Below are 24,657 nucleotides of genomic sequence, written 5' to 3'. Positions count from 1 at the left end.
AAATAATCTCTACAATTTAAGGCAAACAGTCCCATGAATTTAAAAGGACTCACTCCAGTTCTCGTGTCTGTGATCAGAACCCCTTTACAAGTTTCTTTTTAAAGTCAGGAGTTCTTTCATTTTCCACAGATCTTTCTGGGTTTACACTGATCATGTCAATCCACAGGCTTTCCACTCTCTGAGACACATCAACGAGGAAGAATAGCTATAAGGAAGCTGCATGTTCTCAAGGTGTTCAGTGACATCTGAGATGTGAGGGGGTCTCAACAGAACATCTTAACTATGTCAACAGTCACTGTTGCAGAAAGCCAAACCCTGGAAGTCTCCTACTTACTGAGAAGCAGGTACAGATCTCCAGTTGTCCTCATAACCTGGGCAAGCTTTGGCAGAAAAGTCAAATGGCCCTTCTTAACCCTCTCACCAGATTCTAACCCAGAGAAGGCTGAACTGTTCACCAAATGGCTTGGTATAAGGACACCCATGAGTGTGATTTCACTACCCATCTTCCCATGCTTGCAAAGCATTTCCATGTATCTTTGAACCTGACTGATAATAGTAGAGTTTAGGGTGCCCTAATGTCATCGTGTTTAAGTCACTTTGAGTATTATGTTGGGGGGAGCAAACTTTGACCAAGTGGATGAGATACCATCGTGTCGTGCTGGAAGGGTTCTGAGGCCTACTAGATACATGATTGATTGGTAACTATGTCTTGAGTACTAGAAAAGAAAGCAGTATCATGGATTTGTATCCTTGCCTTATGGGGACAATGGATAGAATATGATCTTTACCAAGAGCAGGATTATTGAAATCAATCAATCTCTGTTTGTCTTCCTACTCTGAATTAGCTGCTGCAAAGTACTTAATTTCATACAGCCTCAGTTTCACTAATACAATTATTAAATTATTGAATTAACAGATTGTGAAAATTAAAATCCTACCTGTATATAAAGCACTGAAAAATTGAGAGTGGTTATTATTATTATTTTAATGTTTATTATTGTTGTTTGAAATTGAATAATTGACTGTATGTACGCCACCACAAACCAGCAGAGTACAATTAAATTACTGGTATATTTTTTCCTAATTGCTAAATTAAATATTTCTCTTCAAAATTCATTTAGGCCTATGCTATCTGGATATTCAAATTCTCATTCTTCTAGTAAGAAGATGAGCTTCTAGTAAATCCGTGGTCAAAGAAAAATCAGAGACAATTTCTTTGATGTCATACCTACATCTGTCGGTTCTGGCTTGAGTCTGAGTTGACTCAAACCACTAGGTATTGGTAGCACAAATCAAGATGTGTATGTACCTCAAGGCAAGTGAGTAACTATGTATTTTAGGCTGCAGTTCACAGGAAGGTGAGACGTTGATCATGGCGGCCAGAAAAAACCTGTGGTGTTCTCCTCTTTACTTTGGTCTCCGTTCTTGGACTTTTGGTCAGTGCCTGGTATTCTCTGAGTTCAAGGCCACTCCAGCAGACCCTCTCAAACTGACCCTTTAATGCCCATCATCTTTACCAACATGGCTCCCAGAAGTAACAGCTCCCACTGGTTGTTTCCCCTTCATTTTAGTTTTGTTTTAGTCCTCGTATTTAACTGCAGTGTTTTTATGATGTCTTTTATGTATCACAATACAGAGATCCCTTTTCATTATGTGTTGCATTTTGATGATGGCTCCATAACCTTGGTATGATGACTTTCTCCTCCCTGAGGCTATAAGCAGTTTCTGGGTTTTGTTTTGTTTTGTTTTTTCTGGATTTGTAAATCCTGTTTCTGCTCCTTCCTGGCTATTTGAATGTGAAAACAGGTCCTTTACTCAGAGGCAATTTCTGTTTCCATCAATATACCTTTTTCAGATTGGTGAGAATCACAACGTGGTAGGTTTTGAGAGGAAGAACAGTGTACTGTAATCAAAGAATATGGGCTTTGGAATCAGACATCTCTGCTTTCTAATACTTCTCGGCTGTACCACTTGAGGTGGTTTATCTTCAGTAAATGGATCCCACTAAGCCTCTGTTTCTTCACCTGTATAATGAGAACAAGGATATCTTCATTGTTTACAAAAACAATGTATAGAAAAAAGAACCTAGAATATAATAAATGCTCAAGATAACAGGACTTCTTATAAATTTTTTTTTAAAAAATGGCTATGTGTATCTTCCCACTTGCAGTCACTGATAAGTATTTTATTTTCTCTTCCATTTTAAAGCCAGGCATTTTCAGGACACCATAATTACTACAATTCCATTAGTAACTGATTTTACATCTTATCCAAGAACTAAATGTTTCAGAATTAAAAGAAAATACAAAGTTAGGTTTGTTTTAAGCAAAACCTGCCAGAAGAAACAATCCCATTGAGGCCGAGACTAAACAGAGCACATGTCAACTCCACAGGGAATGTTCCTGAGGAAACTGAAATAAGAATTTCTTTTTGCTATTACAGAGTTTGTAAGAATGTTCACCAAAGCAATGGAAACCAGAACTCACAGTTCTAAACCTTAGAAGCTAATGGATACTACGAATGGAGTGTGCTAAGTGTAGGCTCCTTAAGACGGCCAAAATGTGATCATCGCTGTTTCTAATATATTTTATTTAATTAGGTGATGGTGACAGTGACATAGTCTCTTCCGTGGTTATTTCTAAATGTTACCCAATGCTAACTCCAGTCGCATTTCCTAGGAGTTTTGCGTCATGACTATTATGAAAGAAAATTCAATTGAAATGTGTGTGTGTGGGGGGATCACAGTGAAACGTTGAATGAAAACATTCACAATCAAGTGAATGCTCTAGGAGATATTACTCTTAGGTTCAATAGAATTAATTAGGAGGGATGTAAATCTAACTTCGTCTTTGCTCTTCTGGACTGTGTAGATAGTGTGAAAAGGAGAACTAAACCCATAACAGGTTAATTCAAACAGAAAAAGTGGGATATCTTTGGGTAAATGTATCTGGTTGGTTCATTCAGATGGCTGTAACAGAACAGACTGGGTGGCTTATAATCAACAGACGTTTATTCCTCACAGTTCCGGAAGCCGGGAAGTCCAAGATCAAAGCTCAGATGGATTCAGTATCTGACAAGGCCTACTTTTTGATTCTGAGGCGTCTCCCACACACCTGGAAGGGGCGGGGATCTTTCTGGGGCCTCTTTCATAAAGATACTAATGCCATTCTTGAGGGCTCCACCCTCAGGACCGAATCGCCGCCCAAAGGTCCACCTCTAAATATCATCAGGTTGGGAGCTGGGTTTCTAATTTATGGTGGGCACAAACGTTCAGTCTATTGGATTATGGTATCTGGTAGACTCAGTATATGCATAATATGCAATATACTGGATTATAAGCACCAGTGGAGCACGAAACTGAAATTGCTTCTTCAATAATCCAGTGCCTTACAAATGAGTCCCTCTCAGGATACACTGATTTGAGTTGCCTTCGCAAAGTTTAATTGAAATCAGTTTTTTGTGTATAGAATTTGTTTTTCTCTGTTGTACATCATCAAAAGAAATGGCAATATCTGAATAAAATGTGGCTATAATGGCTTAGACTCTGGGAACAGAATTTTTGGTGTCAAAATTTGGCCTCACACGTTACTAAGGCTGTGACCTTGAGCAATTGTCTTAGCCTCATCGTTATTCCTTTTTTTTTTTAATTCACAAGGCTATGAAAGGACAAAAGGGGATACACTGTGTGGAGTACTCAGCACAGTGCCCCATGTGTAGGAGCTGAAATGTAATTGCTTTTAGGTTGATGGAGGAAAGGGGAGTTGTTTAAAAGATAGAAAAAATTCACACTTAAAAAATGAAATCCATGGTTAAGCAACTTAGGTAGAGAAGAAATGCTAATGAAATTAGGTTATAAACAGATTAGAGCATTTTATGCTTGGACCATGAATTTAGTTTTTTTAAAGAAAAAAAATCAACAATGGAAGTTTAATTGGACTAAAAACATACGATAAAATGTTCCTCACCTTTTATCAAAAAACACCAGTAAACTCTGTTTAGTTCCCATTTCTGTTCTAGTTTTTCCAGGAAGTTGCTGGTGAGTTTGCCTCTGGGCAGGTGCGTTCTCTGCCTTCTGTCTAGCAATTTCGCCAGTCCTACTCCGTCTTCCTCAATGGGCTAAAGATGGTCGAGGCTCAGGCTTAGACCCGGCCTCTTCTACACTTTCCTAAGGAAATCTTTTCCATGTCCATGACTTAATTTCCTACCTGACGACTCCAGTGCTTGCTCAGAGTGAAATCCACTTAAAACCTGCTTCTAAGCAGTAGTCCCTCTTATCCAATGCTACTTTTCCACTTCTGCTTCAGGCTCATTATGGCAAAAACTTCCTCAAGTCAACTTAATAGCTTCACCATCTGCATAGTAAAAACACTACTTAAGATAAATGAAGGTGGTGTGCAATTCTTATTTAACTCATTTTTTCAAATGTTTACTTATTTTTGAGAGACAGAGAGAGAGAGAGAGAGAGAGAGAGGAAGTGCATGCACACACAGGCACGTGGAGAGCAGGGGAAGGGCAGAGACAGGGAGACAGAGTATCCCAAGCAGCCTCCATGCTGTCAATGCAGAGCCTGATGTGGGACTCGAACTCACAAACTGTGAGCTCATGACCTGAGCCGAAACCAAGAGTCACACACTTAACCAACTGAGCCACCCCGGCACCTCTTATTTAACTCATTTTGATGGTACTGGGAGAACACACTAAACCGTTTAAGCTCAGGAGATGTTTCATTAATACCACATTGACTACCTATGCACATTGGCTAGAGCTGGGACATGTTACATATAAACGTAACACAATTATGTCATGTGGGAAAAAAACAAAAACAAAGGGAAAAAACAAAAACAGGAGGGAAGATATTTATCAGGCTTTGGAGGAACACATGCCCAGCACCATTGGCATAGCAAATTTCATGCAGGCAAGTCCCAGTTGAAAGTCACAGATCGTGGAAAAGCAATGCCAAGTAACAAGACTTCGGCATCATTTTTTTTTTCCCTCTCTAGAGTGAGATGACTAAAGCCTAGACATTATGAGCAAAATTACCCTGAGAGACAGATGTAGCTAGGCAGGTTTAGCTGCCTACATTAGCTGGATTTCCGCACTTGGCTCTTAGTGAAACTGCATTGTGAGACACTGTTTCATGAAATAAAAGCTTTGTGATAGCACTCTCAAAGATTATCAGATATTAATAAACATTCATTTGCCCCAGGACTGACCCTTTTTGCATCCTCGGTTTGAAGATGTGGTATCATTTTTATCCAAAGCACTCATTATTCATTACTATTGATTTCAGCATTAAACATTTTTTTAAATTAGGTTTCCCTTTGAGTACTATCATCATTGATCACACATGAAGATTCATATTGGCTGTTGTCTTCTCCAGGAGTGGACAAGTAATCCTTTCTGGTATGATTGCAACAGTGTCTGCCTTCTGACAGTGCCCACATTTGGCTCTTGGAAAGTTCTCCCTAACTGCAGAAGGAGAAGAAACGAGGACAAAGCAAGACTTTCTCTCTTATCAGCAATGCATTCTGAAACAGACTATACCAGGCAACTTATCTGTAAATTACTCATCACTCAAAAATGTCGGCATTTCACTGTAGCTGTAATGCCAATAGAACCTTCTGTGATAATAGAAATGCTTTCTAATTGCCATATACAACATGGTAGTCTCTATCCTCATGTGACTTTTGAGCGTTTAGATGTGGCTAGTGTGACTGAGAAAACTGAATTTTTAATTTTACTAATTTTTAATTTAAAGTAGCCACACAGGGAGCACTGGGTGGCTCAGTCAGTTGAGCGTCTGATTCTTGATTTCAGCTCAGGTCATGATCTAAGTCAAAGGATCAAGCCCCACATCTGGCTCAGTGCTGAGCATGGATCCTGCTTAGGATATTCTCTCTCTCTCTCTTTCTGTCTCTCTGCCCTTCTCCCCACTTGCATGCTCTTTTCCTCTCTCTCTCTCTCTCAAAATAAATATTTTAAAAATAAAAACATAACATAGCCATACACCCTAATGACTACCAAGTTGGACAGCTTGGTACTAGAGCATCTTTATTATTACTTATAATTTATTTTGTGAAATTAAATGTTGGGAAATTCCTTGTGAGGAATTGGTACTGAATTGAGAGGAATTTTTCAGGCAAAATCTTTTGACTTCTTGGGAGGAGGTACTTGTCCTGAGTTATGCACCCTTTGACAGAGGGGCTAAAATACAGGGTTAAAAGTCTAAATCTCTTAACTCTGGCATTCCTAACAAAATCTTCTCTAGTGTTTCCCAGGCACCAGAAATTGTCATGAAAGTTAGTTAAATAAATGTGAGATTCAACTTTTCTTCTAGTGAAGACTTGACTCATGATATTGGCAATGAGATAATAACTTTGTCATTTTTTTTTTTTTAATTTTGGTCATGGTGTTCACTGACAGTGACAGAGAAAACAATGTTAGCTAGTCCTTTGTAGGTTCCTTCCAAAACGAGTTTTGAGGTGACTTACTGGGATACTTAAATACCACACTTAAGATGAGTAAATGAAGAATTTGATAAAGGGAAAATACAGCTTGCTCACATGTGTTTTCTGTCATGGTTAAAGATGGAGTTCTGACCACTGACTTGGGCTAATGTTTCTGAATCAGTGTTTCCAGAGTGATGCTCCAGTTGCCCTGACTCATACCCCCATTCTCACCTCATTCCCCTCTGTGGTCAATCAAGAACAGGATGTGAGCTGAGAGCCACCATCCTGTGTGGCTTAGTGCTGCCACTTGCCTTGTGGATCCGAACTTGCTTTTAACATTTGAATTGACCTGCCAAGGACAAGTCACTTTAGGCCAATGAGGACCTTCATCCTGAGGGAGAAAGTGCTGGGTCAACTTTCCCAAACCTAGTAGGTAAATCAACAATGTAAACGGACGAAATGAAGGCAATAAAAGAACAATGGTGACCAAATCACACTAAATTCATATTTTATTTCAAAATAAGTTTCTAGTTTTATCATTCACTTGGGAACCATATTTAAACAAAGATCAAAACTGAGTGGGAGTTGGGATCACTGTGTAAGGAAACATAGTAAACGTACAGTTTTCTAGCCAGAAAGTTGAAAAATCATCACAACATTGTATTACCCAGCCAACAAGCTTGAGTATTTGAGAGGCAGTAACACAAAGGAATACAACAAACACATATTTATTTTTCTGATTTGGCAAGTAGATGTTAAAGAATGCAAACTTGAGGGCTTTTGAAACATATTTGATATGATATGCATGGCCTTCTGGATTCTTTCTCAAATACAGGGCAGTGCCAGGATGTTCCCATGGTAGATAAATATCTGTGATAAATACTGAATATTCCCTTATCATAGCCTTTACAAGGAATGTAAATCAAAGGCTTGATTTTTTTTTTTTTGAGTAGCAATAAAAAATTCAAGATTTCTCATTTTAATGCATTACGTCCAGTTGCTAAGGAGCTGGCTTGCCTTATATGGCAAAACTGACTTTGTAGAGTGTTTTTGTTGTTGTTGTTGTTGTTATTTTGTTTGTTTTTGTGGTTGTTTTAACTTAAAAGCTGTTTGCATCAGTGCTTTGAAAATTGTTCAGGTCCCTACTACTCACAACAAATTCCATTTCTTACCCGTGTGACTTTAGGTAAGATACTTTGCTTCCTGGAGCTTTGGCTTTTGAGTTTGTAAATTGAGTATTGTAATAGATACATAGAAGAATTGTTGTGCATTTTATTCTTTTTTTTATATTGTTATTTTTTTAAGCTTTTATTTAAATTCCAGTTAACGTACAGTGTAATGCTAGTTTCAGGTGTACAATTTAGTGATTCAACACTTCATTCAACACCTGGTGCTCATCACAAGTGCTTCCTTAATCCCCGTCACCTGTTTAACCCATTCCCCTCACCCACCTCCCGTCTGGTAAACATCAGTTTGTTGTTGGGCATTTTAAAGGAATTAACGGAGAGCCGAGCTACTCCATGCAATTACTCAATAGGTTTATAAAATGTAGCTATTATATTCTCTACCGTTGCTCACTCCCGCCCACCTGGCTGGCAGATTTCACTAACCACAGCACTCCATGGCCAGTGTTTTGTGTCAAATCAAATTTTACCTTTATGCCACAATCCATCATTTGTGTTCCAGTTCATGTTCTTGGGATCAGATGTAAATTTCTTGCCTACGGTCACATAGGTCACATAGACCCCAGAATTCCTAGTGCACCTTTCCATTCCCTCCTGCGATGGATGGAATAGTGTTTCATGTGTATGAAAGTAGTTGCTTCACAAGTAACTACTTAGGACTTGGTATTATATAAAATGCTCTTGATGTTTCCCTGTTAGGTATGAACATTCTGAGTGGTTTAGTAGTTTAATCATAGGTCACTATTGAAATATATATATATATATATATACACACACACACACACACACATATACATATACATATATATACACATATACTATAGTTAAGTGTGTATATATATATATACACATACATATAATTATTTAATACAAAAATTAATATGCATATATTTAATAAATAAAAGTATATAATTAAATTTGTATATACACGTGTGTGTGTATATATACACATATATATAAGGAAATAAGGAAATAGATACTATAGAAATTATTTATCCTATCAGGAAATCAGTTCTGAAGCATACACTATTTTGAATATTTAATAGCATCAGCCCTTGATTATTTTGAACTTTGGTTTTATCATTTGGAGAAATGAAAGATTAACTAGTAGGTTAAGCTGTCAGGCAGAACATCTGTGATTGATAAACCCTGAATGGATTAAATGCAGAAGTTCAAGGTTAAAGTCTTATATTACAGAAAGAACACTGAGCACTCTGATGGAGCATTTCAGAATATTGATTGACAAAGTATCCTCTTGTGAAGACTTTCTTTCTGCAGGGATCAAAATAAACAAAGTGAAGGATAGGAACATGCTTTTAAAATTGTCTTGATTGACTGCTTTCAGAGACCCCGGTTTGTGTCTTCAGGAACTCGGAAAGTCCCTTTGCAATTTATTAGGTTCATTAAAACATATATGCCTCACCCAGTGAGCACCAATATCGGGCAGGCATTGTGCTAGGCAAGGTATATATGTTGTCTCTAATATGATAAGCTTCAAGTAGCAACCAGTGTCTTAGAATTCCTCTGTTTCTGTATGAATTATTAAAACAGACATTTCCAAATTTATATTTTCATTTGATTTTCAAAAATGCAAACATTTGAGGTGCACATGTATTACTCTGCCACATAATCTTTATTAAAAATACTCTGATTGGGAATGCAAACTGATGTGGCCACTCTGGAAACCAGTATGGAGGTTCCTCAAAAAACTAAAAATAGAACTACCCTACAACCCAGCAATTGCACTACTAGGCATTTATCCACAGGATACAGGTGTGCTGTTTCTAAGGGACACATGCACCCCCATGTTTATAGCAGCACTATCAACAACAGCCACAGTATGGAAAGAGTCCAAATGCCCATCGATGAATGAATGGATAAAGAAGATGGGGTATAATTATAAAATGGAGTATGACTCGGCAATCAAAAAGAATGAAATCTTGCCATTTGCAACTACGTGGATGGAACTAGAGGGTATTATGCTAAGTGAAATTAATCAGAGAAAGACAAATATCATATGACTTCAGTCATATGAGGACTTTAAGAGACAAAACAGATGAACATAAGGGAAGCGAAACAAAAATAATATAAAAACAGGGAGGGGCATAACAGAAGAGACTCATAAATATGGAGAACAAACTGAGGGTTACTGGAGGGGTTGTGGGAGGGGCGATGGGCTAAATGGGCAAGGAGCACTAAGGAATCTACTCCTGAAATCATTGTGGCACTATATGCTAACTAATTTGGGTGTAAATTTTAAAAAATAAAAAATTAAATTAAAAAAAATAAAAGAACTCAAACATTTCAGTTAAAAAATACTCTATTAACAAATAGGTCGGGGCGCCTGGGTGGCTCAGTCGGTTGAGCGTCTGACTTTGGCTCAGGTCACGATCTCGCGGTCTTTGAGTTCGAGCCCCACGTCAGGCTCTGGGCTGATGGCTCAGAGCCTGGAGCCTGCTTCGGATTCTGTGTCTCCCTCTCTCTCTGCCCCTCCCCCGTTCATGCTCTGTCTCTCTCTGTCTCAAAAATAAATAAATGTTAAAAAAAAAATAATTAAAAAAAAAAAAACAAATAGGTTACTTTAGTATTTTTTCAAATTCACAAGTTTGTACTTTTGTAAATATACAACTGTCTTGTGAATAGACCAAAGTGATATTTAGTGTTTGCTCTATAGTTCAATTCTAAATTCTAAATATAAACTAACAGAAATAAATATACAAAAGGCACAGAGGAAATTTTGTGAGCTTTAATGATTATCTTATTTACTTAATACTTTAATGTCTAACATTTGATACTCAATGATTTTTTTTAATTTTTTGACTTTAATGGTATATTAGAAATTTGGTATATAGAGAGATTAACTGCTCTGAATTCAGAATAATTTGTTCAGTTTAATTTGTTAAGCCTGTGTACGTTAAAATTTCCTAGGCTTTGATATATATGTTACTAGACATATATACACAGAGTTTCAAATAAAAAAGGCATGAACTTAACATTTTTTCAGTCTCTACTCATGGAGGTTTCAAAATGCTTTCCTCAAATTAAGAGTACCAATATTTCCAGAAGTGTGACATTCCAAGGAATGAAGTGACACTGTTGGTAAACAGTAACAACAAAGCTACTCTTTTTTTTTTTTTTTTAAGTATATGTATTTATTTTGAGATGGAGGGAGAGAGCACACTCAAGAGCGAGAGGGAGGGGCAGAGAGAGAGAGGGAGAGAGAAAAATCCCAAATGGATTTTTCAGCATTGGGCTCGAACCCATGAACCTTGAAATCATGACCTGAGCCAAAACCAAGAGTCAGACACTTAACCAACTGGGCCATCCAGGGGCCCCACGAAGCTAGTCTTTTTAACGTATAGAAATGCCTACAAATTCATTAGGTATTTTAATGCTTATTATTGTTAAGACAATTTCATAATAAGGAAAATAATAATAAACGTATATTTGTATCCTAAATGCAATAGTTTCTATTAAAAAAAATGAAGACATGAAATCGCTATCTTCTCAAGGAGAATATTTTAATCTGCTTTACAAATGAAATACATTTTATTTGCTGATTTTGATTTTGCGATATTGCAAATAATATTCTTGCTGCTGAGCCTGTACAGATTGGTGCAAGGACATATTTCAGGACTTAGCCAAATTTTAAAAGTAGAAATGTTAGTCACAGGGGTGCCTGGGTGGCTCAGTCGGTTAAGCATCTGACCTCGGCTTGGGTCATGATCTCACCGTCCATGAGTTAGAGCCCTGCATCGGGCTCTGTGCTGATAGCTCGGAGCCTGGAGCCTGCTTCAGATTCTGTGTCTCCCTCTCTCTCTGCCCCTCCCCCATTCATGCTCTGTCTCTCTCTGTCTCAAAAATAAATAAACATTTAAAAAAATGTTAGTCACAGATCATTTTTAAGAGGTATCTTCAATTTTGTTCCTCAATATCAACACTATAGATTTAGAAGCACGAATCTATTTCCGAATAAAGCAAGTCTACATTTCACTTAGACTCACAAATAGTTATGCCCTGCTGTCCAAGTTCTTCTGGAAGTGGACTCGGAGACTTTATTGGGGAACATCTTCTGTGAGCAATGAGGCATGCAGGATTGGGCAGTGGGAAAAGTTGAACTGTGATGCAGTCACAACAGAGGCCTCCTTCTATCCTAGATGGTATGAGGAGGTCTGGAACTGAAATCAGAACTTCACAGTTGTCTTGCCTTGAGGCAAAAGGGAGAAGGCCTGACGCCTGTTTTAATCAATCCTTGCACTCTGGAGGAGTTTGAGCTTGGGTGAGGCAGCACCCAAGAATCTCAGGTGTGAGTCCTCAGCTCCCAGCGCTCCCAGCTCTCCCAGGAGCTGGGGAAGGGGGTGTGGAGGCACACCACAGCATCCACTACACCTGTGTTTGCATAGCCAATAGCCACAAGTATGCAGTCACATGTCCTCTGCTTTCCAACAGTCCTCTTGGTTTATTAAAACAGATAGGAGGAGATGGACTTAAATAGTTTGGCTAGGTTCCCTACATGTTATGACTCTTCCTTGATATTTTGTATCCCCTACTAAGGAAAACCCAGTGGCAACATTAAGAGAAGGTCTTGAATCCTTCCTCTCTCTTAAGTGTAAATGAAATACGCATCTTGGGGGAAGAGAGGTAGGAATTAACTTTACCAAGCAATCAACCAACTATGTGCCTCTTACTGTGCTGGATAAAATAAATAAGCTTCAACTGTCTCTTTAACCTTTTTGGATATCCTGAACTAGAGGGGGACTTATAATGAAATAATTACAAAATATGTTCCTGCTGAATTGCATTCTTGTAATTATAAGAATGGAATGTTTTGATGGAAGCTACATTAACAGCTAAGGAGTTTTCCAACTTATTTTTTTTCCCTAATGATATTATGTTAGTCCTTACCTAATTTCTGATATTTTTAAGCTCAAGCACGGTGATGGATGTAGATGAATACCTTTTGCAAAGCATGATGTGTCACTCAGATAAAAATCACATGAAGTTATTTATTAAAGCTCACTACTATTTGTGGACTTGTTAAACCATGTCACTGATATCCATCCACCAAGGCATATTTTACGTTGAGTTTTCTGAAGAGGTGCTGACCAAAAATTTATTTTGGTTCTTTAACTTTTTATCGAAAGAGAAATTCTTAGCAATACTACACTCAAGACAGACCTATCACCAAAGTTTTATGGGTGCTCTAAGAAAGTTTAGACACCCGCACTCAGAATACTAACAGGTGGACAGAAAACAAGTTTATGTTGTGCTTTGGTGACTGTAGACTTGTTATTTTTTTTGCTTTTATCTGTGTTTGTTTCAACATCTGCCCTCTATTTTCTGGCTTGTACTACTTTTTATTTTAATTGGTTTGCTGATTCAAACTTGCTGTGTTTGGCCTTGCTGTTGTTAAGCAATATTTTAAGAGGGAAGTGAAAAAGAGTGGGAAAAATACTGGTTTTGTTAATTTGGCTCCAGCTGGTTTTATACCTGGAAACAGGAGAGTTAATGGTTTTTTGGTATGGTTAATTAAATCTTGTGCTGATGGCTTCTGTTGTAGGTATTAAGTCACCCGCCTTGTTATTAAGTCATCCACTGGTCTAGTAGGGTTAGATTTGCCATCAGGGAATCATTTTTAGAATGTCTACCTTGTGTTCAGGTAACTGATTGAGGACAGGATGATGCTCGGCGTCCAGCTGACCAGAGAGTTGATTGTGAGATTAAAAAAAAATTTTTTTTTCTATTTTATGTTTATTTATGTTTGAGACAGAGAGAGAGAGACAGCATGAGCAGGGTGGGGCGGAGAGAGAGGGAGACACAGAATCCGAAGCAGGCTCAAGGCTCTGAGCTGTCAGCACAGAGCCCGATGTGGGGCTTGAGCTCACGAACTGTGAGATCGATCATGACCTGAGCTGAAGTTGGGGCTTAATGGACTGAGCCACTCAGGCGCCCCGATTGTGAGATTTTTAAAGGTTATTCCTATGGGTCTCACTCTACTTTGTTTTGAAAACAAAATGGCAGGCAAGAAAGTGGTGCAGACATGGGCCTCTCCTGTCTCATCTGTCTCTTAGAGTTCTTTTCCGTGAGAAAGGAAAACTCCCACTGTATTTTGTTTTCCTAATGCTTCTTGGATTTTCACCAGCAGGTTTTTACAGTCTGTTGCTTGCCTCTCAGATTAGAAGAATGCTGGCATATTTTAACGGTTTCCTAGGATTCAAACAGCCTTTAATTAACAGCAAATTGATGTTTTGGAATGTTACCAAAATATGGGAGACTGAACACTGGGATGTGCTTCTTTCCTTCCAGCTTCTGAGTGCACGGAGTCCTCTAACGGGGAGTGGGGGAGAGGGGTGAAGGTGCTCCTTTGCAAACAGCTGGTTGCCTACTAGTATGCAAAGGGTGTCTTTGTTGGCATGATATTCCCACTGCTTGCTCATTGGTGGCCTTCTAAATTCCACCTACTCACGACTGGGAAGGAGGCAGGTAGTCCTTGAATGCTCAAAGCTGCGGGGTGCTCAACAGTTCAGGGACTGCTTGGTTTGTAGCTGGGTTCACTTGTTTTAATCTTCCAGTTGCCAGGGCAGTAAGGTATGGCTGCCTGTCTTTGTGGTTAAGTTTCTTTTCCATGCCAAGTTCATGTTATCTTGCTGCCAGAGTTTTGGACATGCTGGAAAAGAGCAGTTCTGTAAAATGATCGCTTAGAATTGATGCATATTCTGAGCAGAAGTTAGTTTTCAAAGAGGGAGGGCATTGCAGTGGAGGGTGTTCCTTCTGAATCAAGGGGTTTCAGTGAAGGGTTTGTTGCTGATCCAACCCAGAGCTTTAGGCAGGAAAGGAAGGATAGATGGGGGAGCATGAAATGTTTGAAAGGGTAACTGTTACCTACACAACCACGTAGTTATATCTGAGGAGGGGAAGGGAGAAGCTCAGCTGGCTCCCTCCGCCTAATGGCAGATCTGCTCATTGGCCGGTTTCCAGTTGAGGTCACTACACTCCATGGCCTGTTTTCTCCAGTAACCCACAAACCCGGCCTTTTGGGCTCAAAGGACGCCTCAACGTTTTTTTTGTTTTTTGTTGTTTTTTTTAACGTGCATCATGTCCCTGATGGCTCCCTTTGCTCTCCTCTCTGCAGGTGGTACATGCCAGAGCCCTGCTCTCCCAGCCCTGGTCCGTCCACCAGCCCCTCCTCTGCAACCTTCGCTGGATATCAAACCCTTTCTTCCCTTTCCTCTGGACACTGCTGCGGTCAACCTCTTCCCCAATTTTAATGCGGTAAGTCTCAAGGTCAAATTTGCATATGTCACCGTGGTAAGTGCCTGGGGTGCGTTTTTTGTTGTCGTTGGTTTTCTTTTTTGAGAGGGTTATTTTATTTTTTGAGCGAATGCTCATATACATTATTGTGTTACTTCTCAAAGGAGAGTTTGCTGCAGCGTCGTTTCAATACAATATTGGAGGCTATGGGGTTCCTTTTTATAGCTGAGCCTTTGGGATTTGTTATGAACAATAAATTCATTTGGCCACAAGGTTGTAACTTCGGTGCAGAACGGAAAGGGGAGAAGTTGACCCAATAGCCATAAGACTAGTCTTGATTTGCCAGGGGTGAGTCAGTCACTACTGTTGTCTTACTGTATCAACAACAGATAAAGTGAATTATATGAAAGCCACTAAGTAGCTGGCTGCCTGGTTACATAAGGTCTCCAGAACCAGGCTCCTTCAAGGGAAAATTAAAAGAGGTTTGATCTGGGGTGCCTGGGTGGCTCAGTTGGTTAAGCGTCCGACTTTGGCTCAGGTCATGATCTTGCAGCCGGTGAGTTCAGGTCCCTCATCGGGCTCTGTGCTGACTGCTCAGAGCCTGGAGCCTGCTTCAGATTCTGTGTCTCCCTCTCTCTCTCTGCTCCTCCCCCACTCACGCACTCTCTGTCTCTCAAAGATGAATAAATGTTTTAAAAAATATTAAAAAAAAGAGGTTTAATCTGATTGCATTGGTCTTGAGTTCATGTCTCCCCTTTAGTGTCTTTCTGGGTAACACTGACAATTCCATTATTTTGTTGGCATTTATCTAAATGAAAACCTAATGAATTTGTTATAGAGAACATTATAATTCAAGTAGATGTCTGAAAACATAAATATGTCCCTTCTATCTGGATCCTGCACTTTAATTTTCAAATCTGTTGCCACTTTTCTGATTGAATAAAGAGGACCCTGATAATCACAATAATGATACATTCCATTTGAAGAGCACTTTTTTCCTCCTTAAAACAACTCAGTGTTCTGGTAGTGGGAGTTTTTTGGTTTTTGTGTGTGTGCTTTTTCCTTCCTGCCTTGTCACAGTTGCTCAGTTAAGTCTTTCTTAAATTGCTTTGTGTTTTGGACTTTGTCAGTGGCCTTCTCAACAAACTCAATGACTTACTTGCTTCTATTTTCACTCTTAGCATGTCTTTATAAGTTGACAGATTTCTCATATTCATCATCATCTCTTTTTGTACAAGCCGTGAGAGAGTATTGTGATGATGAAAATAGAAATAAGGGTTGAAAAGGTTAGAAACCAGAAAGTGACTTTTTTTTCCCCCCTAATGTCATCTGATTCAGATTTCAGCAGTTTGTCATAATGCAGGTTTGAGCTTATCAATGACAATGACGGGATGTGTCAACACAACCAAAGCAAAGAGGATTAAGATGGGAGGTCACTGAATGCCCAGTGACCTAAATAATACAGATTTCTTGTTGTAACATCTTGTTCCCATGATGAAATTTTAAAAACTTTCCCACAATTAGATCATTCTCTTTCAAAAGACACAAGTGGGTCTTGTTTTCTTTAATAATACTTCATCGGGGGGACTTTGGTCATGCCAGTGAGAAGGTATAGTTATATGCTAGTCCTTGCTAAAGGGCAGGGGACAATCAGCATGATCACTTTGTTCTTTTAGGGGTGAGGGATTTTCCATGGAAATCTTACTTTGAAATTGATGGAGCATAAACGGAACTGCATAAAGATCATGTTTCCAAAGTAGAGGTTTCTAATCCAAGGCGTTTCAAGAATACTAGAGAAAAAAATTGCTCAGCATCAAATGCTCTGGTTTTTTAAGTGACCACACAGAAGTCCCCTGGGTTCCCTTTCTCTGCTCCTCTGTTAAGTGGCTTCCTGGCATAGTCTTGCTTCCCAGATACCCGGAGATGATCCATCAAGGTGCTTTACCTGGCCTCTGAGACCACTTGGCATCCTGTCAGTTCGGTCTCATGTCAGCTTTAGAGCAGTTGAGGTGAAGTTCCTGGAAGGCTGTAAAAAACTGGGCTTTAAACTTGCAATTTGCAGTTGAGAAACATTAAAAGCAAAATGATTAATTTGATGGATGGAAGTATTGTTTGTCATAAAAAAAAAATATGAGTGATATGCTCAGCTATTAGACACTGAGCAGTCTCTTTATCCTCTTGACTACTGTTTCCTCCTCTTTAAAGAGAGTGGACCTAATACTCTCTTCTTTTGGGGATTATTTCATTCAAATATTTGAGTTTTTGTGGCAAAGGAGGCATTGTATGGTGGTCAAACTGGACCCTGCAACTAGACTGACTACATTCAAATCTCAAAGTTGCTACTTAACCATCAATACGACCTTGGGTAAGTGACATAACCCCATATATCTCAATATCTTCATCTGTAAAATAGGATTAAAAATTAACCTACTTCTTAGGCATGTGGTAATGCTTGTGTGGGTTAAATAATGGAGAACACCACTCGACCCACAGCAAGCACTATTTGAGTGATACATAGTATGTTCATACATAGCCTGTAAACTCTTGTTGGTTTGAATGTGGCAGTTCATTGACTGATTGCAAAAGTTTGACTTGATTCTTTTTCCTCTATGATGAATTTTGACTTATGTTTGTATTTGCTCCATTTAAGGGGACCCTCTGTTGCTGCACACCTTAAGTTATTTCCTTTCAGTGCTAGTCAAGCAGCAGCCTAGCAAGGATTAAGCCACTCCTTGCTTCATACTGAGGAGAATGGTTGCAAAGCCCATAATCAGGTGGCTTTGGACTCAGAGTTAGTATAGAGCACTTCTATAACTAATAGCCTGACTTCTTGATTTTGTAGCAGGTGTGAATCTCAATCCATGAATTCAGGATGTATGAAGCATAATTTTTTTTATGCAGCAAATTGATTTTATTCCTGAATCAAAAGCCCATTTTATAATGAAGGGAAATGCAATTTAATTCTGTTTCAGGGTGTGCTGTGGTTCTGGAATCTAACAGGCTATCCATCCAGCCCTTGGTGGGAAACTACCTCTGTTCACTAAGCTCTTTATCCACATAGGCATTCATAGATGGTCAGCACCTGTTTAGCATGGCTGTTTAGGCCCCCACCTTCCAACTTTGGACACACAAACTTTGCATGGCTGTTGGTGGTCCCTTCTGCCTAGATGTGCCAAATTACTCTTATCTCTTTGCCAAGAAAATGATGAACCATCTGCCACCCAACAACCTTCCCACATCTGACCTTCTCAAAACAAGTTCCTAAGAATCACAAACTGCCTGTTATATTCCTCTACTTAGGATGTGTGTATGGAATTATCTGTCTATTGGGAGTAGGGTGGGGCAGAATGGGGAAAGAAAAAAATATGTGAAATAAAATCAGGAAAGCATAAATGGATATCTCTGATTATTATCCTTCCACAAGAGCATAAGCCACTGGGTTTGGACATTAGCCGAGAAGAATAATGAAACATCTGTAAAACTATGCACAGTTAAAAAGGAAAGGAAAACAGGTGTAGAATTTGATCTTAGATATGGATATGGAAGAGGCCATTCGATAAAACCATTAGGATCCCTTGGTCTACTCAAAGCCAACTTTTGAAGAATAGCAACAGAAACTGTTCTCTTGACCTGTTTTATCATGGATGTTTTACCATGGATGTTTCAGTAGCTTTGAGACAAGAGAAAGCTTTCCTTGAATTTTCCTCATGTACCCCCTCCCCTGTACTGCCCCTCAGTCTCTTAAGACGTTGGAGTCTCAGTGCTTAGGACCATTCTGATCCCAATGATAGTATTCTGCATCAGCATTTCTTGAAAGGAACCAATCCCAGAAGTAGGTAGGTGATGTTTAGGAAAAGAAATATTAGAAAGTGGTATGAGCTTGGTTCATTCTATCAGCTGCTATTTATTAAGCATCTACTATGTGGCAGGAATAGGGATAACAAAAATTATGTTATGACCTCTGCCATGAAATAATTCAATGTATAAAGGATGCTAAGCAAGTAAATATTTGTATAAGTGTATAGAGTGCAAGGGCAGGATGGGAACAGGAATGGAAGGAAGACTGTGTGGTTGGCTTAGTGAGGGTTTGGTGAGAAAAATAGAAACTATTCACGCAAACAGGAAGGGACTTAATATAAGGATTTAGATGATAACAAAGCCTTTGTAGGTGGTGGGCAGTAAAACAAAGGTCAGGGAAGGCTGTTGTTGGCTCTCAATTTCTCTGCTTCCTTTCATGGAATCAGGAAGTTGCAGAAATACAAGATGCCCAGTAATCCCAGTTACTTTCATCCAGATGCCATGAAACACCTCTCTTTAGTGAGATCCATGCCTGAATACTGCTGGCAGACACCTGTGGGAATGTAACCTTCAGGTTTCCAGTCTTTGTGCTGTAAGAGGGAGCACAGAGGGGAGAAGGCAGTGCTGAATTGCCAACAGACTTGACATGATGGCAGAATGGAAAGATTTATGCATCATCAGAAAACTGGAGCATGTCTGCAATCATGGGCAAGAAGCTAAATCCTTTGGAGCCTCCATGTCCTGTTCTGTAAAATGAGAATGACTAAATTTCTCTTAGGTTTGAGGGATAGCTGACTGTTAAAATGCTGGAGATTGATGCTGAGAAGTGGCTTGCATTACTTGGGATGTTGTTTAAAATGAGAGCTGCTCATTTAAAAATGCCTGTATTCCTTGACAGTTTTCTCCTTGAGTCTCAGAGTTGCCCCTTTTCCTTTTCTCTAATGTATTTTCTTCATACACTGATCAGTGGTTTAGCAATAATGAACCTTCAACGTGTTGTTGTAACTGTGTAGCTTTGGGGGGATGTGTTACTGGGGACTGACTATAAACCTAATCCTGTGTTCCCCTTCCATGGCTGTGTTTCCTATTGGCATAAAGATTAAATGGGTAAACTGACATAATTCACCTGCAAGTGCCAGACTCTCAGTAAATATCGAGGTCTTTCAGGAGGTGCATGGAAAAGAGTAAGGTCACATAAAGGGCCAAAAGACATAAAGGTGGGCAAACAGGAGTAACTATTTTGTTTTCAGTTAGCTTGGGCTAATATTCTTTTGTTGTTGTTGTTGTTTTTCAGTAATCTCTACATCCATTATGGGGCTCAAACTCATGACCCCCTAGGTCAAGAGCCACATGCTCTTCCTACTGAGCCAGCCAGGTGGCCCACATTCTTTCACATTCAAAAAATGTCAATTAGTATAGAAATGTTGACTCTGTGTTCCTCCTCTGTATGATATGATTTCGTTATGGGAGAGGGAGCCAAGCAGAGAGGAGGAGCGAGGTAAAGAGAGATCAAATCTTACCATCCAGCTCTGTGCTGATTCTTCCTACTTCTCAAAAACAACTACCCTAGACACTTGAGTGTGGTGTTAGGTGGAGTTCAGAAGTGTTATCAGTGGTGGGGAGGGGGACAGGAAAGTGAAATGGATGTGATTTATAGCAGCATTTCTCATACTTTACGGTGCATGTGAATCACTGGGGGAATCATTTTAAAATACAGGTTCTGATTTAGTAGTTGCGGGTTGGGACCTTAGATTTTGAACATACGTGAATAGGGAAGGGGAGGGGAAGCCAGGGGAATGATTAAATACACTGGACAGTTCTTATACTCCTGGAGTGTATTTCTTCATTCATTCACCAAAGTTTACTGAGGACCGATCATGGGCTAGGCCCTTCAGATTCAGCAGTAAGACTAACAGGCTAAATTTCTGTCATTGTGGAACTTATTTTCTGGTGTTTGTGTGCTAGGGTATTAGGGAAGTTTGAAGTCTTGGAGGAAGAAGAAGCAATTCATCTCCTACGCAATGATTTGCTTGTTGGACATTTACTAAGCACTGACTATATGTCTGACACTGTAGCAGATAATAAAAATGCAAAAATAAGAAGGAGGAAGAGAAGGAAAAAGAAGAAAGAGGAGAGGGGGAGGAGAGGAAGTGGAGGGAGTGAAGGGGCAGGTGGAAGAGGAAGAATGGTCCTTGTGTCTATAGTATTGACATAAGTTGATTAGTCACTTCTTAAAACAGTCTTCTGTCAGCTACTGGTAAACATTTAGATTTTAAAACACTACATTAGACAGTAGAGTTTATGCAAGCAGTAACCCTATCTATACGGTTTGCTTCACTTGTTGAAAACTGTGGTGCATTACTTAAGTCATTCTGTAAAGGATTCTGTAACTAAATGCTTAAATAAAATCCTTTGAGTGTAAATGCTCCCTGAATTCAAGGGAAGCTGAAGTCACTTGGAGGTGGCCAAGGAAAGCTATATGGAAAACATTAAGGTTTAATTTGGGAACTGAGATCAATTCCATGTTTATCTTGTTTGGTAACGTAATCATAGTACAGAGCCTGGAACATTGCAAAGACTCAACACACAATTCTGGAATTGTGGATGGGTGCATGGATGGATGGATGAATGGATAGATAGATAAATAGATGACAGAGAAAATGCATGATAGATAATAGAAGAGAAATAACCATTATAGGTGTACCATAAGAAACAGAACAGAAAATCTAGGTACTCACTGTTTTCATACACTAGATTATTTCCATTTAACCAAAGGTATTAATTTAAGGGATTATTAGGAAACATAAGCATGCATAGCATCAAACCATCCCCTTAATTTTCATCCATAATTTTATGTTGGCTCATGTGTTTATTTACTCTGGTTATATGGAAGAACAGTGATGTTAAAATCACAGTGGTTGTTTATAGAATGTCCTCTAAAACTAGTCTTTTATGATCTTCCTCAACTGTTTCATATGACTCCAAAAGGACTTTTACCATAAAATATTGGTGAGGCACTTTATGACTCTAAAAGGACTTCATTAAGTGTGTATAACACATATTCTACAGCTGTGGCTTACATATGCATTTATAATATCATAATAGGTGAATGACAAAAATACAGAAACCTAAAGAAGAAATGTCAGATTGAAGTTTTTGTTATCTTCAGATATATACCCTTCAAGATCTTCATTTCCTCCATCTTTAAAATGGAAACACTACCATGTGTTATGGTACACATTGCCTACTTTCCTTTCAAAAATTATTCCTTACTGTCACTTTCCTCTGTGGCTCTGTATTTTGCTCCAGATATGGAGATGCCTCCCATCACTCAGCAAGTGTAGCAGTTAGAGAAACAATAGTTAACCACACTTGTGTTTGTTTTTTAGAGATATTAATTAAATCCAGTTTATATGTTAGTAACTGCTCTTACTAAATGTCTACAATTGCTGCCATCCCTAAAATAGGTAGGCAGCCAACTGGAAATTATGAGTAGAAGAAAATAAGACTGTCTTTCTTAGTCACAATTGATAGAGGATGTGGAAATTTTTCAGGTGAATAATGACATAGTAAATATAGTATTGATTGCTAAGTTCTTTGTCCTTTGAAGACAGAGATAGCAGATTGCTAGCTAGTTCTGTGCATTAACTGTGTCATATTTGTATAGCAAAAGCCTCTTAAGAAACATCTGCTTATGAGGTCTTTCATTTTATGTTTTCACACTGAAATATAGAAGCTTATTTGCCAAACCCTCTAGCTTCCTGTGAAGCCAAAAGCTGTAAAAGTCAAGCCTACTTATAAAGACTCCAAAACGCAAAATGACTTAAATATGAGTATCTCGGCTTAAAAATAAAAGGCTAATAAACAAATACACAATACACAAATAGTTTCCTCTTTTAATCCTTGCTTACTCTTTGAACAGGTAACGCATTCTCCTGTGATTCAAGATGTAAAAAGAACAAAAAGTTTCCCTGACTGTTCTTCCCTTGCCGCTCAGTTCTCCTCTCTTAAGTGACAATCAAGGTGGTCAAATATTTTTATTTCTATTTTTCCAGAGATAGACATTAAAGATGTGGCTTAATATACCCCATATGCTTGCTTATTTTCCTTTATCAGTCAATCTAATCATAACAGACTGACGCTTTGCTCTTGCAAAGAACGTATTTGACCTGTTTCCTAGTCTGAATTTCTTACTAACTGTGATTCTAGGTAAAGAGGAGGACCCAGATAAGAGCCTGTCTAAGCTCTGAGTTTATGGGATCCAGCAGCTCTTTCGGAGATCCCTGCTCCACACTTAGATATAGACATTTCAGAAATGAAATAAACTTTTTAGAGTTAATTTCTGTCTACTCCAACTCACCTATTTTACAGATAAGCCTAAAATAATTGAGGGACTTCCAGATTCGTGGGTAGTAAGTGGCAGAAACATTTGAGACTCATGACTTCTGTTTCATGAAGATGCTAATCACTAAATCATGTTATGGTTTGAATTGGGTCCCCCCAAAATTCATAACACATAGTACCTTTGAATGTGATCATATTTGTAAGTAGGGTCATTGAAGATGACATTGAAGATGTAATTAGTTAAAACAAGATCATTAGATCATTAGAGTGAGCCCTAACCCACTGTAACTGGTATTCTTATAAGTGGAAATTTGGGCACAGAGATACATGTGCAGAGACACAGGGTGAACACCATCAACAGGCCAAGAAGACAGGTCTAGAACAGATCCTTCCCTCACAGCCCGAACATTGACACATTGACTTCTGACCTCCAGAACTGTGAGGTAATACATTTCTGTTATATAAGCCCCCTAGTATGTGGTATTTTATTATGGTGGCCCTGGCAAGAAAAGATTTTTACAGACATCTGATTTACCACTCTCACTTGCCAGACTCTTTACAATAGGGTTTCTGACAATTTACAATCTATCTTTTTACTTGACTCTCTGCAGTGGTTGTAAGTCGGTCTTCCCCTGGGGCAAAGAGAGTCCCTACACCATAGGTCATCTACACTGTAGGGAAGTTTTCTTTTAGGAGCCAGTTCAGGCTCCCTGGAACTCCTGTAAACAAAGGAAAAATATAATTCACAATATATTGTTTTTTTTTTTTTAAATAAAAAGTATGTATTGATCATGAACTGAGTGGCAAGGGCTCTTAAGGAAGGCAATTTTACACCGACCTTTTTAACAATATAATTTTGCAAGAGTCTTGGATGTTATAGCTATTATCTGAATAACATAGGTAAGGAAACCTATAGGTGAGAGATAAAATAGTTTACCCCAAATCACACAAATAGTGACCAAATCATGGCCAGATTTAGGTTCAGTGATCCAAATCCAGTGTGATTTCATCTATAACAAAGCTAACCGATCTCTTTCCTGAAAACAGTGGTAGTTTCTTCAGTCAGCTGCCAGAGCATTGGTTCTGTATTAGTTTATTAATTAAGTAATCTGTAACTCCTTAGAAGACTTAATTCCCAGACAGTAAGTTATTTCTTACGCAACAGTCTGGCCATGATTGGGTAAGTATGGAAAAGAGCATTTAGAGCATAAATGGGGGCTTTATATTATGTCACCCTCACAAACATTTATGTTGTAGATGAGCAATCATTGTTAGGGGATAAATAACTTTAAATGGCAATAAATTTTAAAAAATTCCCTCCTACTCCAACAATAATTTAGGCTTCTTAAGACTCAAAAATCCATCTGCACACATAAGGAAAAAAAATACTAAGAATCTAAAAGGTTTGAGTTCTATGTTTAATACCTTACTTTTTGTGAAACTTTGAGTCCAGATTTTCTCATCTGTGGAACTAGAATAATCATGTTGACCCCATTCGAGGGTCTAAAGGTGTTAAAAATTGAAAATAATATAGAAATAGTAGACATTAAGGAAGCCTATTGTATCAGAGGTTCTGGTGTTGGGATCCTAATGAGCATTATTTACACTCTCCCAAAGTGATTCCTTTGCCC

General features: G+C 38.7%; 1 protein-coding gene across 5 annotated transcripts in view; it reads left to right on the top strand.

The window, feature by feature from the left end:
* ZNF385D (zinc finger protein 385D) overlaps window positions 1-24,657 on the top strand; it is an 888,320-nt gene that overhangs the window by 652,954 nt on the left and 210,709 nt on the right. For all 5 annotated transcript variants that reach the window (XM_042956307.1, XM_042956306.1, XM_042956310.1 and 2 more), the window contains one exon: window positions 14,766-14,905. In XM_042956307.1, coding sequence (XP_042812241.1) covers window positions 14,766-14,905 — 140 coding nt within the window. The remainder of the gene's footprint in view (window positions 1-14,765; window positions 14,906-24,657) is intronic.

Source organism: Panthera tigris, chromosome C2, assembly GCF_018350195.1.
Source record: "Panthera tigris isolate Pti1 chromosome C2, P.tigris_Pti1_mat1.1, whole genome shotgun sequence".
Taxonomy (NCBI): Eukaryota; Metazoa; Chordata; class Mammalia; order Carnivora; family Felidae; genus Panthera; species Panthera tigris.
Note: the sequence above shows the minus strand (reverse complement) of the source record. Positions and strands in the feature narration are given on the sequence as shown.